The following is a 15,881-nucleotide window of genomic DNA, read 5'->3' as shown; positions in this document are numbered from 1 at the left end:
TTTTTTAATTGTAAGATGTGCATCAAACTTCCAGCTGCCGTCAGGTTAACTTTCCATTATGACAAACGGCTTTAATCTGACATCAGATGTGACGGGACAGTTAATATAGATATAAATGTATATGCTGGTTCAGACGGTTACATTAAATAGCGATTACTGTGACTGTTTATTGCATTAAAATGTGCCTGACACTCTGGAAACCTGCCTCTGTGGCTTTGTTGACATGTGCGCACATGTGCGCCTGTCACCAAATTACAGCTGCAGACGGTGTGCTCCGCCTTGTGCCGAGGATAGACCAGGTTGGAGCTGGAGAGCTTTCAGTGCACTGTTTTTGGCACGAAATTGTCACTGCGCCAACATGAATCTGCTGACACCTCCCCCTGGTGCGCCGTCAACTCCCTCTGGCGCGCAGTCACACCCATCTCTGCGCAGACAGTCTACCAAATTGTCAAATTGGCAAGCTTGCCCCAGGCTTGCCCCAGGCTTGCGCCCCCTGCGCCCCCTGCGCCCCCTGCGCCCCCTGCGCCCCCTGCGCCCCCTGGGCCCCCTGCGCCCCGCCACAAAATTACAGCCCTACATCTTTATTAGTACAGCATATGGTTCACACATAAAAGAGAGAATAGGTGTGCTCTCCCCGCCTCAGGCTTGGCATTCCACATAAGCAAAGGGAAACGCTTCCAGAACAGAGCCATACCCCCATGTTTAACTTACTGCATGCAAGGTGCTATTCTTTGATGGAAGAGGTCCTGGCTAAGAGAAGTTTTGCTATTTTATGTTCACCGTGTGACACTTAACTCTGCAAAAGTAAAATCCAAGAAAGTAAAAATTAAAGTAAAAAAACAAGCCTCATGCAGCTGTCAAATTTAAGTTTAAGGTGTTAAAAGAAAGAAATGACGCCCGAATTGGTTGATGTGAGTAAAGAAAATTACCAATGGGAACAAAAGAAGTTTATGAATTAAAACAATATTTTTATATAAAAACTTGAAAAGACTCATAACTCTGGCAACACTTATAGAAAAGAGGATAGCTTTATTTTATTTTAAACCAGTTTTTCTCTTTACTCAAGTGATGCTGGAATTTTGACTTGGAAGTAGAGGAAGTTGTGCCTGAATCCTTCTGTGCAACTTGGCAAGAAAAAAATTTCTCACCCTTTGCAGAATTCTTTTGACTTCCTTCAAGCAATTCAGGTGTCAGTTTTGTCTATCAATGTTTCAAATTAAGATATTTCACTGGACTTCAGGTGAATGTAGCTAATAATGGCCATCTGACACTGTTCTGGTTGCTCCCTGTCCTTCCATGTGCTTATATGGAATGCCAAAGCCTGAGGTGGACAGAGCACACTCCTTGATAATTCCATGATGTGACTCATTATCCCACAGCTCAGTTATCCCTGTCTTTAACTTATTATACCTGCAGATTAGCCATAGACTGAATACGTTTCTGTTTTTGTCAGAGAAAAAAAACAACAGATTGGAGCCAAAGTGAACACTGACACCTGGTTTACCTCTCAAGAAGAAGAGAGAGCCCAGATAACAGCTTCTGGAGCACATCATCTTGTACACATAAGTTGGAAGATTTGACCACATTTAGTTTCTTGAATCCAGCCTGAATCTGTCCGTCTGCTGGGATCAGCTTAATCCAGATATTTGGATCAAAATCATCCTTTTCTGACTAAACAGTTTTGTACAGCACCAACTAGAAGTTTTATCTTGTATCACTGATCTAATCTTATTTTATGATCATTCTTTGAATAACTTGTGTTCAAGATTTAATCAGATACCTCTGATGAGGAACTGATTACTCTCACCTGCAGGGCTCTGATTCCCTCATGGTGTTCATCTTACATTATGAGCTTTGATGAAGTTTTTTTTCCTCTGTTTTGAAGATTACATTTGTCTAGCTAATAAACACTGGGAACATTCTCTTGAGCTGCTCCCCTGAAGACATTTTCTGTGTCTACCTCTTAGATATTTAGTGTTATTGTACAGAAATGTTCATATCTTCTTCTTTCCTTCCATTTTTCTCTCAGACACTGTATTTCTGCAGCAGAGACGATTTCTTGCCACAGAGATCATTAAAGTTTATGTGATCTCAGCGCTAATGACCGGACAGCAGAGTCCCTGCAGTGTAAAGGGCATGCTCAGGAAGCAGCTGCACACAGGTCCCTACACCTCCAACCCTCTAAATATTTAAACATGTTGGAGGCGGCCAGCAGTCGTAACTCACTTCTGAAAATCACATTTCAGGTGACTGATTCGCTCCTGATTGAATAAGCAGCCGTCATCTCTCGGCTACAACAAGAGAAGCAGAGGAAAGTGTTCACTAATGATATTATCTGCACCCACCAGTCCATTAGCAAACTCTGAGAAAGCTGGAGGTGGAGTGAGGGGATGAGTCGCAGCGTCATGTTGGTGTTTGGATACAGAGCAGTCTGCATGCTGTGGATTTACACGACTGCTCTTGATGTGATCGTTTTCAGCTCATTTTCACAAACAAACTGCAGGCGTGAGATGCTCATTTACTGTTTGTCCAAGGCTCCACGATAACGGGAAAAGCACTAATGTCTGCAGCTTCTCTGGAAGTTTAGCAGCTGCTACTCGGAGCATCTTTTGAAAAAAAGTATCTGCACTAAAAAGACAAAAAGAGGCGAGCAGAGTTGACACTGAGCAGACAGTTCTCACCTGTCACTCAAAGCAGCCTCTGTCCTCAGTCTTAATTTTGATTTAAAGCTCTTCTGGAGAGTTTTTCACCTTCTTCTGAAACCAACTGAAATCCAACAGAGCAAATGAGTCAATAATCAGAAAGCTATATGATTTCTGTTTTTAATTTTAGAGCCTGAGTCTACTGCTGCTGCGTGGTGGGTGTCTCGTTGAATGATTTTCACTCCACCAAAACAGCTGTTTTTATATCCCTCACAGCAAAAGTGGAGCATTTAAAGACAGCAGCAGAAAATGATTCATTACAAAACACAGCGAAATACAAAGGTAGGAAAAAGAGATAACAGGAAATTATTTCACCCACAAAGGGCACCAAAAGAAGCACAAACCAAAAGTTCTTCACAGGAGCTTTAAAAAGTTGAATTATTTAAGAATTTTCACTGAAACAGGTTTTTTCCATTGACCGTATAAAACATGGACATAGTCTCCTCAATGTCATGTTTCTGAAACAGAAAATGAAGCACATCGGCTATCGTGGCCATATTGGTAGTGGCAAGGGCTTCGCCTACAGCCATAGGGGGCCTGTCGGACACGTGACCCTCAGCTGTGCCTCTGATTGGGCGAGCTTGCAATCTTAATATCCTCTAACTGCTGAGTGAGGAAAAACTCCCCACCTTATGTGACTTCCTGTACTTGTGGAGCCTGCCTCAAGTGGACACTCGAGAAACAGCAGATTTTAGCACTTCAGCATTATCTCATACTCTTGCACCGCTTGCTTTTTTCACAGGCTGTGTTTGAAAATGGAGCCTAACAGGGATACTCAGCTTCATAGCCAGCCTCTAGTGGCCACCTGAGAAACTGCAGCTTTAGGTGTTTTTGCTCTGTGATTTTAGGATCTGACTTGAGTTGAACTGTGTCAGAAACTCTGGCCCTTCTTCTAGTGAATGGATCACTTTTGTCAAGGTCTTCAGGAACTTCTTTGGAGCTTGATTTTTACTTTCTTCTCATCTCTCAGTGTTTATGACTTCATTTAGTCTTACAAACTCTTTTAAATTACTAATGTCTGCTGTCCTCTGTCTTTTCATTTTGCTGATACTTTTACTCATGTTCCCAGTAGGGTACATCCATGTCAACAATGTCACACGCATAAAAATCTGAAGCTCAACAGCAGATGTTTTACAGCCCAGGTGATGTTGAGGATCTCTAGAGAACAGATAGATAAAGGGATCCGCTCTAATTGTGGTCTTCCTCTTCCTGCAGCTGCCATCGAGGCCTGCCTTGGTCACCTGCTGAAGAGACGAGCAGCCGGTTTCCTCCGCAGCGACAAGATCGCAGCCCTCTTCACCAAAGTCGGCAAAGTCTACGAGACGGCCGGCGAGGTTTGTCGCAAGGTGCAGGAGCAGCTCCAGCAGCAGGCTGATCTCACCAGGTGGGTCACTGAGTTAGTCTCTCCCGTCCTCTCACTTTTACACAACCTCTCTTTATTTTATGTCTGAGATTTTTATTTTCTCATTGAAGTTTCTCCACAAGAGGACTTCAAAACAACCTCCAGAATTTACTTTGTGTCAACTGAGAGAAACAAACACCTTCACTAAAAACAAAGAGTTTCTGTCGGAGCCTGATGCAGGATCCAGTGGTTGGAAATTTGTTTTCTGCAGCTTGAACTTAAATTTGTCCTAGTTGTGCACATCTGTGTTCACAAAAATAAAATCTTGGGAACAGAATAAAGTTAATGCAATGCTGAATGCAGATCCCAGGCACGCTTTTTGAATATCGCTCCACTAAACGACAAAGTAGCGTCTGCTTTATTGTCTCAAACTGGCTCATGCAAATTTAACTTTCTTTCTGTTATAAAATAACTCAGTTTTCATGCAGCTTTTTTCAGCACGTGCTGCATTTTCATTGAACTTTTAAATATAAGTTTATTTAAATTTCTCTTTACTCTTTACTCTTTTTTTTATATCTCTTTCTCCTTGCACACAAAGTTATTCCACTTATCACACCGCCACAGAAACATGCTCCATCACCTGCAGCCTCTCTCTGGTCAGCTGGGTGTTTACTAAAGCTGAGCTGTCTGTGTTCAAACCGTGATAAGCCTCAGGTCTGTGTTTATGTTTAGTGTGTGTGTGTGCATGTGTGTGTGTGTATTTCTGCATGTATGAGTGTACGCACACAGAGGATGATAAACTGCTTTATCTGCAGGCACTTAGGTACGAGCGAAGCTGTTTGCAGGCCCATTAATTGTCCATTAGCCTGAGCCACATGGCTAGCACTTCTCTCCAGGGCTGTGGAGACGCTTCCAAATGGAGGATGGGAAAGCTTTGTGCAGGAGGCGTACACAAACACACAGAGCATGAACATCTCTGTCTACTTTGGAGAAAAACATTGAAACAGTCATATTGCGTATCATAATTGTGGCTCGACAGAGATATTATGTGATGTGAATCAGCGCTCAGCTCTCCGTCATCATCTTGTCCTCTTCCTCTCATTCACCCGTCACATCTCATTGGCCTTTATTTCCCCAGACACACACACACACACACACACACACACACACACACACACACACACACACACACCATTACACCCTGTTATTGTGCGTGGATCTGCTCCTGCATGTATTCACGCTAACATTTACACACCAATGTTACCCCCCCCCCCCCACACACACACACACACACACACCCCACCCCACCCCCCATCCCACCTCAGGGCTCCATCTCTCATTTACCCTGGTTGTCATAGCAACATGGAGGCAAAAGTGCATGATGGGAGACATGATAGAAAGAAAAAGAGACAGAATATGAGCAGACGTCAACAGAGGAGTTTGACGGTGAAGTGAATGGTAATTACAGCAGAGCAGAGTGTGTGTGTGTGTGTGTGTGTGTGTGTGTGGACACCAGGGGCAGGCTGGCTGAAGTGGTTATGTTTGAGCTCCTGTTTGCAGGCTGCTTGCAGACTCTGCCTTGGGCCCTGTCTCTGTGATGTATCACCTTTTATAACATTTCTTTTTTCAACCCTTTCCTGAGTGAGGAGCAAAATAAAGAATCACCGACAAACTGCTCTGTCCTCCTCTCCTCATCCCTCTCCTTGTCTCACCGACTCCTGGGGTAAAGAGCAAAACTAGCATATCATCTGCATTCATTGGCAGCCTTGCAGCGCTGAAAGCCTGCTGAGGCGACAGCTACAAAAAACCCTGACGGATGATTTTACCTCCTTTGAACACAGGCTGCATTTCAACAGGTGTTTTATAACACAGTTTAGCATCTCTGATGCGATAGAAACAGGACTGGTAATGATCACATGATCAGATGGATGATGAGCAAATAATGGTCATCTCTAAATGTTGACATCTGTGAGTGCAAAGGTCTAACTTTGATCTATAAGTCACAGTCTCATCCTTGCCATGGATGCACTTTTACATCTAATCTGTGCCTCTACATGACTTCTATGAATGCAAACAGTTTGCATCCTACAGAGTGCTCATCAAACCATGAGCGAAGCAAACCCACACGATTATTATCACGATCCAGCTCAGTGCGAGATGAGAGATGCACACCATGCAAACTCGGCGGCCTGTTAACACGCACTGACATATTTCTCCTCTCGTTCATTTATGAGCTCAAAATGCAATCTGGCTGTAATCACCGCAGTCGATTCTGTTTGCTCCACAATGACATTTGTTGACATTTTGAATTCATAAAGACTGACGGCAGAGCGCAGCACGAAGGAGGAAAGTCAGTGAGATGATGTTTCCAATGAGGAGGTAAACTCACTGAGCAAACACTCAGCCGGCTTGAGGCAATATGGTGGATTAGGATTGCAGACACAGACCCAGGATCAGCGCTCACACAACCTTAAGCCTCAAACATACACACAGCTGAGACTCAGGGATGGATCCATTGACTTGTGCCGCGGCCACACCAAACGCAAACCTGCCACAACTTGCCACATGAACGCAGAGTCTCGACGCTGGACTATTTTGACAAGCTGAGGGGCGAACTGTCACTGTACTGGCGGAGTAGAGAGCCCGTTCATTTAAAGCCCAAAAGCCCAAAAGAGCATCTGAAAAAAAATGAGCTGTGGTTTCAAAAGCATGACAGGAGAGTGTGTGAAAGCCTTGGAGATCATAGTCAAGGTCTGCTGCCTCTCCCTGGTAATCCACCAGCCCTGCCTGGCTGTTCCCTGCGATCTCATCCTTGACCCCCCAAACCCCGGACCACCCGAATCCCCGACCCATGTTCCCGGAGGTCTCCCTGGGGAAAATGAAGGGGTGGAGGAAAGAGAGGAGCACAGAGAACTTCCATCTTTTCCCTGGCTCTGCCCCTGCCCCGCTCTTTCCTCCTCTCTATCAGGCTCAAAACTCCACTGAGGAAAACACAGTCGGACTCAGTGATAGCCCGTGCAGGCAGATCCAGCTGGGAATGAATATTTACAGAACTTACCTTTAAAACCTGTCTCCTCAGCAACTTTCACCCAAGCCTGCTCCTGTTTTTTTGACCTTTCATTTGATTTTTTGACAGCATCCTTTATAATTAATCTGTAACTGATTGCATTGTGCTAAGTCAAGGCTAATTTATCCTTCAAGCGCACGATGAAAGAAACTGACAGAAGGAAGAGATGTATCACAGCCCTACAACAGAAAAATTGACTGCAGTTATCTCCATTCTTGCTCCAGCATTGTTTTCTGTAATCCAGCCGTTGATGTGTATAGCTAACAGCTCGAGTTACCATCTGCTCTCGATACCACTTTGAGTTTATAGCAACTTGGAGACAGTTTTGTTGTATTTACAGCCCAAGCTGCACATCATGACATCATGACATGCCTTCCTGTGTTTGGTGTGGTTCACAGAGGAGGGTGTTTCCACAGCTCCTGATGGAATGGTTATAAATAAAAGCAACCCAAAAAATGTTAATGAGATGTCTTGGTGTGTGTAAAACTTAAAAATGATTCAAAATCTTTAATTTTGGTAGTGTATAAGGTCTCATCTCTCAGAATAAATGTCACAGGGTCATTTAAGTCGAAGGAGTTTATTCTAATGAGAGCATGAATCTGTTCAGCAAATGTCAGAGTGCTCCCTCTGCATGTTGGATAATGAGACGTCTTGTTTGCTCGGCTGACGTCTAACATGAAGGCAGAGTTCAGGTCAGGACCTGAGCACACTGGTAGCATCATCCTGTTGGTGAGGAAGGTGTGCATATGTCGTCACAGTGGGCTGGAGTCACTGAGGTTGCATCATCTGAGAGGAAGCCCTCGATGGTCAGCCCTCTGAAACACAAACAGAAGTTAAGAATGGAAAAGAGGTGAATGCAGATGAATGTGAGTCAGGTTTGAAGATAGGATGTAAAGACAGATCAGTCATAATCTGATGCTAATAAATGACTGATTCTAACCTAAAGTTCTCACGCAGTCAGTCCAGAGTCAGACAAGAAGCAGAAGTTAAAGTTTGAACATGAAATTTGGATTAATGAGGATGAGGTGCATGTTAACAAACCAAACAGCTCAGCTCTGCAGTTTGCTTCAGCTGAGGACCACCCCATCTGTTTGGAGCTGTTGTTTCTCTTTGACATCATCCTGATTCCCCCAGCCTGCAGGAGGACTCAGAAAATCGTGACTACACACACACACACACACACACACACACACACACACACACACACACACACACACACACACACACACACACACACACACACACACACACACACACACACACACACACACACAAACACACACAGGGATTTCCAGCATCGTGATTGTGGCAGCAGAGTCCCCACCCCTTTCGGACAGGCACACACACACACACACACACACACACTCGTTAGCTTGTTGGAGTTAGTGTGTGAATGGTTTTGTCTGATTTCTGCCGCGGTGTCAGGGATCAAACCAAGTCCGGCTCCTTTCTTCATCATCACATCATCAGTCTGCCTCCATATTCATGAAACACTCGAGCCTCCTGATGCTCACACGACACCTTTTGTTTAGCACAGTGGAAGCAAAGCTGAGATCATACTTAATAAATAAAGATGGGATTTAATGAATGACAGTGTGGAGCTGCTTGTTGGGCTGTTGAATGCTGCCTCCTGATGGTCAAACTACATTCATAGATCTCTACAATGACACCAAAATGTTGATAAAAACAGAATTTGTTGATTTGAAAATCATAAAGCCTTAATTAAATCAAAAATAGAGCAAAGACAACAAATGAATTGCAAAAAATGGAAACAAACAGCAGGAGGAACATCTCTCAACTAACTTGGTTAAATATCAGCAGGTTAGTCACATGACTTGGACTAAAAAGGACACACCAGAGAGGTTGAGTCTCTCAGAAGAAAAGGTAAAAGGAAAGAGGTTCAACACTCTGTGAGGGACTGTATGAGCAAACAGTTTAACAGTCTGAGAATTATGGGAAAGAATTAGTGGATTTCATTGTCTACAGCAGTGTTTTTCAACCTTTTGGAGCCACGGCACATTTTTAACTTTGAAAAGTCCCATGGCACACCACCCACCAAAAATATGAAAAAATGACACTCTGTGCCTTAGCATTAGTTTAGCTGGCAGGTGTTATCAATGACTGTCACAGTGAACAGCATTTTTGATTTAGCAACAAGTTCAGTGGTAGCTAGCTTTGAGGCCTTCGGCGATTGGCCCGTTTTAATTTTGATAAGACCATGCTTGTTCTCTTTTACCAAGCTTTTATAGAGTCTGTTTTATCTTTTGCACTGGTGTCCTGGTTTGCCAATTTGACTCTCCAGGCTAATTGGGGAGCCTCAACTCCCCATGACAGCTCTCTATGAGGCCCAGCTGCAGCGTAAAGCCAGCGCCACTGCTGTGGACAGCTCGCACCCTCTACATAGCGAGTCCCAGCTCTTTCCCTCTGGCTGTCGCTTCGTGGTCCCCAAGGCCAGGACCAAGCGTTACAGAATGACCTTTGCTCCAGCAGCTATTACAAAGCTCAATAGCAAGGCAAAATAATGAGGGAGTCTTATTGAACCTTCGGATCTGGAGAGATTTTATGTGACTTCATGGCTCTTAACGACTGGCATTTTTTGTATTGTACTTGTTTGTTGTATTGTTGTTTATCTGTGAATCTTGTCTGGACTGCTGAGTTCCTGCCTGCAAACCAAATTTACCGCAAGGTATAAATAAAGAAACCTTTGAACCTTTGAACCTTTGCTTATTAATCTTTGTGTTTTTTTCCCACAAAAGTTGGCTGTTTAGTCATGTTTTCACATAGGTGAACAAAACAGTCAACCTGCTTGTTTGAAGCATGGGTTGGTTCGTTTGAAAATGACGCATAAGCTTACCTGAGACCATGGGATGGTTGTATAGCTTTTTGCCACACACCAAGCACACCAGAGTCGCTGTCATCACATCCTGGTGAAAATAAATCTGAATGAGCTTTAACTAAAGTTCTTGAGTTCATCATCTTTGGTTTCTTTTGACTACCTCCCATACTAGAGCTTTCATCAGGGTCTTTATTTTTTCCCAGGCCCTGTTCAGAGTTCAAATTATTCCTTTTCAAAAACTTCTCCTTTGCTGTCACAGCTTTCCATCTCATACATCACTACAGCTGTCTCATTTCTTCTGTCTCAGAGTATTAAGCAATTAGCTACCTGCTGCCACCTACTGACATGGAAAAAAGTACATTACTTTTAAAGCACAGCCACTCAACAGTGGCTCGTTATTAGTTTTCTAAGTGAAGGCCAACTAAGTGAAATTGGAGAATTTCCCACGGCACACCTTATAGTATCTCATGGCACAATGGCTGAAAAATACTGGTCTACAGAACACAACATCATCAAATGACTCAAAGAATCTGAAAAACCTCCAAACAAAAGGGACAAGGACCATAACAAAGACTGGATGGACCAGGTCTTCAGGGGCTCAAAATGAAGCTTCAAACGCTCATGCCAAGAAGAAACCAGATGGAAACATGATACAAAGAATTTTCTGGACCTGAGTCTGTTAAAAAAGGATTAATGGGAAGTGGAAGACTGTCCCGTAGTCCGATGAATCCACACCTGACATTCTTTTTGGAAACAATGGATGCTGTGTCCCCGGTCCTCAAGAGGAGAGGGAGCAGCTCACAGTACTGCATCCCTGATGGTCTGGGGATCAGAAGAGTCCATGGCATGGGGGTCCTACATATCTGTGAAGGCTCTATGAAATGTGAACAATATCTGCAGGTGTAGGAGCAACACAGGCTGACACAGAGGAAAAATTTAATGTTCTATTCCTGAAAAAGACTCAGCTTTTATTTCCTCAAAGTGTGAGTAATTGTTTATGTTGTGTTTCAGCATAAAGGATGAAAACAGCATCATCTGGCCTCTTCAGCCCTCTCAGTTTTGATGGAGTCATATCTTTAATGCAGCTAGTCAGAGTCTGCAGGTGGATGCTGAGCGATGGTGACAGAGCAGAGGGAGGGAAGACATCTCAAACTTTGAACAGCTTGTTGTATAACTGCTGTTTGTCTTTGTCTCCCTGCAGGAGGACGCAGAGCGTGGGCCACGAGCCCCTGAGGAGACAGGGCTCATCCACCACCAGCCGCCCCCCTCAGCCGCTCTCCGCTCAGGCCATCAAACACATCTGGGTCCGCACGGCTCTGTTCGAAAAAGTCCTGGACAAGATAGTGCAGTACATCGTGGACAACTCCAGGTGATGTGTCTTTCTTCTCCTCAGCAGTGAGTCACTGTGCCCCTGCAGGCCACGCAGCAGCCGAGCAATGAGCGGGCCGTTGAATCACCTGTTCAGTGTTTCTCTTCTGCTTTGTTCTGGATAACACAGTGTCCACGCTTGCTGCGTCACTCGCTGAAATCAAGCACTCGAAGCACTTCACTGATCAAGAGCTGTAACTTGAAGTGGGTCAGCAGAGTTCACAGACGTATGACGGCATGATTCACACTCCTTTCACAAACAGCCAGTTGGAGCAGTGTTTGTCAGGCTGTGTTTTTGTTGTTCTTTGTGGCAGCTCAGCAAATATAGAAACATGACTTCATGTTCAGACTAAAGAGTCAGGGTTTGGAGCTCTTATGTTCAAGTTTAGCACCAGTACCTCCAAAATAAAGCACTAGAATTCCACAGGAAACCAATCACACAGATACTCATCTTTCCTTCTTTCAAAACTATGACTCCTCCTGTTCATGTCATGACAGCTAAACCCAGGTCGAAGTTTATTTTAAGTTGTGACCAACCACCCAGTAAGTGTCCAACTAAACAGCCTCTCAGCTGAGAAGTTCTCCGCTACTTCTGTACCAAGGGCCATGTCGTCTGGTCATGTCCGTACTGATTCTTTAGTTAAATCTTTTAATAATCATTGTTTTGCTGTTTTAGAGGAGGTGGCCCCATGTAAAGTGAGACGTGTTTCTGTTGTCAAATCGTCCCCTTGGTTAAATGACACTTTTCACTGTTTTGCTGTAAATTTTAGGTGGACTGTGGAAACTCACCAAGCTCAGTGTCAAACTCCATGGTCTCATCATGGAGTTAAACACCATGGTCATACTTCTCCAATCTAATCTCTTCCAATAGACGTAACCCAAAATTTCTGTTTGACACCATTAACAACATTGCAAATCCTGCACCTCCAGATACCCCCATGTTTTCTAACAATGGCTGTAAGACCTTTCTCTCTGTCTTTATTGATAAGGTTAGAGATGTCAGGGCTGGAACCCTTGTCCACTCCTTATCCTGATTAAACAACTCATCCAACAAACACGAGCTTTTTCACCAAGATATCCCTTCAAGATCTCATTTCATTGAGCTTGTTGGACGCAAATTCCTTGCTTAAAAATGTACTTGGCTCTGTTGGTACATAAGTGTTTTCAGTTTTAAATAGCTCTCTGAGTTCTGGTTGTGTCCCAGCCTACATTGAACAAGCTGTTGTTCAGCCTCCACTGAAAAAAACAGAACAAATCTTGATCCGTCTCTTCACAACAACTACAGGTCTATCTTTAAATTGCCGTTTCCTTAAATCCTAGAGAAGGTTGGGGCTTAACAGCTCACTGCAGTCTTGACCTCGCAAAACATTTTAGAAAAAATTGAGTGAGTTTAAGTTTGAGAGATGAAGACAGGTAAAGATACATCACAGGTTAGTAAAACTGCTAAATGAGTGTTTTGTTCCTATCATACAGCTGATAGAGTGAAATGTTCTTTGTAGATCATTAGACATTTAAATTCTGTATTTCCCTCACTGTGTCTAATCATCTAATTAGTCATAGTACTATCAACGCATTCCTTTAACAGGCTCACTGAGTTAGCTCGATCACTTACCTGTTACAAGCCCTCGCGTCCTCCATGCTTCTTTCTCATGTTCACTGATGATTTTAACCCTTGGTATGTGTTTGCCAAAAACCAGCTCCTGGACTGATGTCTGTTTGATATTTAACCTTAAATGTTCGTCAAATGCTCCTGTCACTGCAGGTACATTAATTACAAACATACAGCTCTGTGATCGTTTGTCATAAAAACAGAACAATACATCCTCAAACCTCAGCATACGTCTCAACTTACCTGACATGTAGGGCTCTTCTGAACTGCTGAATCGTTCTTTCCTAACTACTGAAGTAACTTTCATCCTGTTCGGAGATTGGAGGGAGGTCTGGGAAATCTCCAGCTCAGCAGGACGCCTCATTAAAACCAGCTGACATTTGATATTCCTGTGATTCACTGTGTCTGTGTGTTTATCTCTGCAGTAAATACTATGAGAGGGAAGCTCTGATGCATGACTCAGTGTTCGGGCCCATCCTGGCAGCCCTGCTGGGTGAGTCTTTCACTCTGCCAACATCTCCTCCACAAATGCTCTGATATTCATGTAACACCAGCCATCAGGTAAACACATGCAACACCTGTTCCAGGGCTTCCTGTCAGAAAAGTGACCTTAGACTGAACCACTGCTGAGAGGGAAACCAGTTTAGAGTCTCCTCCTGTGACAGTGTGACAGCAGACAGGAGACACAAGCTTTAATGAGCAGAAACAAGCTGCTTCAGAAAGACGCCGTCAGAGAGAGCAAGGTGACAACGAGCTGTGGGGAGGTAAACACTGAACACGCAGACTCAGGAAGAGGCTCAGGTCTTTAAAGGGAACCAGAGACCTCTGAGTGGACAGAAATAACAAGGAGCCCTAGTGGACAAGCGAGGAACTGCAGGGACAGGAACAGATGTTACAGGGTTCCAATAGTATCCAGCTGCATCCCTGCAGGCTGCAGTCTCACGGCCGCAGTCTCACGGCCGCAGTCTCACGGCGCTGTTTTCTCGCAACAGCGCCACCTAGTGAATTGGAGTTGTCTTTTAGCTCACAGCAGTGATTCTCAAATTCTAACCCATTGGAGATGTTTGCAGCGTAATTGACCGATATTTATGCAATAAATAATTAGCAAAAAAGTCTGTTAACTCATAATTACACATATTAAAACAAAAATATATATAAATATATTTTTAATCTCAGACATTTCTATGTAGGTTGAGGGTTCCTCATCAAACTCACAAACTCTGTTTTCAATAATATTTTTTTCCCCCTCACCTGCCGCCCACCAACCAACCCCCCTCCCCGTACATTCACCCCCCCCCATTAAAAAAAAACCACACTCACACAGACAACAAAACACAACACAAGATAACATAAACATTACACAATGCTTTTCACTGTTCATTTTTACCTGTTAATTTTGATGTAAAAATATCCAACGTTTACATAATTAAAAAATAAAAATAAAAGTATAGCTACATGTGACTTCGTTTTTTCCAAGACAAGCTATCCGTATTACACTGCGCATGTGCGACTGAGCTCCGTGAGACTGCGGCCTGCGAAGCTGCAGCTGGACCTCTTCTCCTGGGTTCAGGGTTTTATTGCTTTTCTTTGCCTCTTGGAAATAGGCTACTAGTCTTCAGGTTTCTGAGGATTTATCATTGCATCTTCTTTCAAAACTGAAGGGTCGGAGCCTGAACACCAAATAATGTCTGACTGTATTCATAAACACAACATTATTTATACTGAAATATGACAAAAAGTGCTCTGAGTTCCATCATTTAGAGCATAAACAAGAGAGTCGAGACATTAAAATAAAATGTGAGGATGTGTGTGTGTGTTCTCAGTGGGACCATGTGCTCTGGAGTACACCAAACTGAAGACGTCGGATCATTTCTGGACCGACCCATCAGCCAACGAGCTCGTCCAGCGCCACAGAATCCATGGAGCTCACCGAGGCCAAGACGCTGCAACCGGGCGCCGGCCAGCTCTCGGGGTGTGTGAGGAGATCCCAGACATCAGGACTGGTGCTGTTGTTGCTGTTAGTGTTTGAAAAAAAAACAACAACTTTTAACTGCATTTATTTCTGCAGATCCGTAAGAGGCAGTCGAGCGGCAGCATGTCAGAGGATCGATTTGCAGCATCAGCGAGGGAGTATGTTGAGTCACTTCACCAAAACTCCAGGACTCACCTTCTCTATGGCAAAAACAACGTCCTGGTGCAACCGGTACGACGGAGAGTGCTTACTGACTGACTGACTGTTGAGCCTTTAGTGTTTGTGTGTGCTTCTATAATCATCAGCATGTGACACATCTGTGCTACATATAGCATGCAGGAGATGGTGTGATGGATGGCAGGTGGTTATGCAAATTAGACATTAATGTCACGAAAAAGCTTCATTTTTGTTTCACTTCCGTCATGACTTTGTGTGTAGATTTTTATCTCTTTTTAAAACTTTATTCAGATAAAACTCATTTCCATGTGATGCTACCAGAGCCCTGAAGCAAAACTCTGACTCTTTCTCACACACACACACACACACACACACACACACACACACACACACACACACACACACACACACACACACACACACACAGACACGGAGCAGCAGCACTGTGCACCCACTCAGCTGGTACACACATGAATTGCAAATGACGGTTATATCATATATTTTTGTTCTGCACACACACACTCATACACACACACATTCCCTCTGTGTGTTTTAAATGTGTGATCTGTGAAATGAAAGCTGTCTTTCTCCTGCTGGTTATGCTTCTGCTCTTCCAAGAAGCCGTTTGGCCCTGAACATATAACGAGCATAAATCTTCCCCCCACAGATCTCAGCCTCTGACAGAGAGATGCAAACACACATGACTAAGCACACACACACATATATACACACACACACAGGCACAGAGTCAGCTCCCACTGCACGCACTGCATGCTGAATGTCTGCTTTCATAAATGTTTTCTCTGCT

General features: G+C 43.8%; 1 protein-coding gene across 2 annotated transcripts in view; it reads left to right on the top strand.

Moving 5' to 3' along the window:
- Positions 1-15,881, top strand: part of sgsm2 (small G protein signaling modulator 2) — a 111,413-nt gene that overhangs the window by 67,186 nt on the left and 28,346 nt on the right. For both annotated transcript variants that reach the window (XM_074678821.1, XM_074678822.1), the window contains exons 3-7: positions 3,918-4,086; positions 11,149-11,316; positions 13,350-13,417; positions 14,748-14,896; positions 14,993-15,127. In XM_074678821.1, coding sequence (XP_074534922.1) covers positions 3,918-4,086; positions 11,149-11,316; positions 13,350-13,417; positions 14,748-14,896; positions 14,993-15,127 — 689 coding nt within the window. The remainder of the gene's footprint in view (positions 1-3,917; positions 4,087-11,148; positions 11,317-13,349; positions 13,418-14,747; positions 14,897-14,992; positions 15,128-15,881) is intronic.

This window comes from Halichoeres trimaculatus, unplaced genomic scaffold (genome assembly GCF_033239565.1).
Source record: "Halichoeres trimaculatus isolate MK-OKI-2021-1 unplaced genomic scaffold, fHalTri1.1 fHalTri1_scaffold_9, whole genome shotgun sequence".
Taxonomy (NCBI): Eukaryota; Metazoa; Chordata; class Actinopteri; order Labriformes; family Labridae; genus Halichoeres; species Halichoeres trimaculatus.
This window is presented reverse-complemented; position numbering and strand designations above follow the sequence as displayed.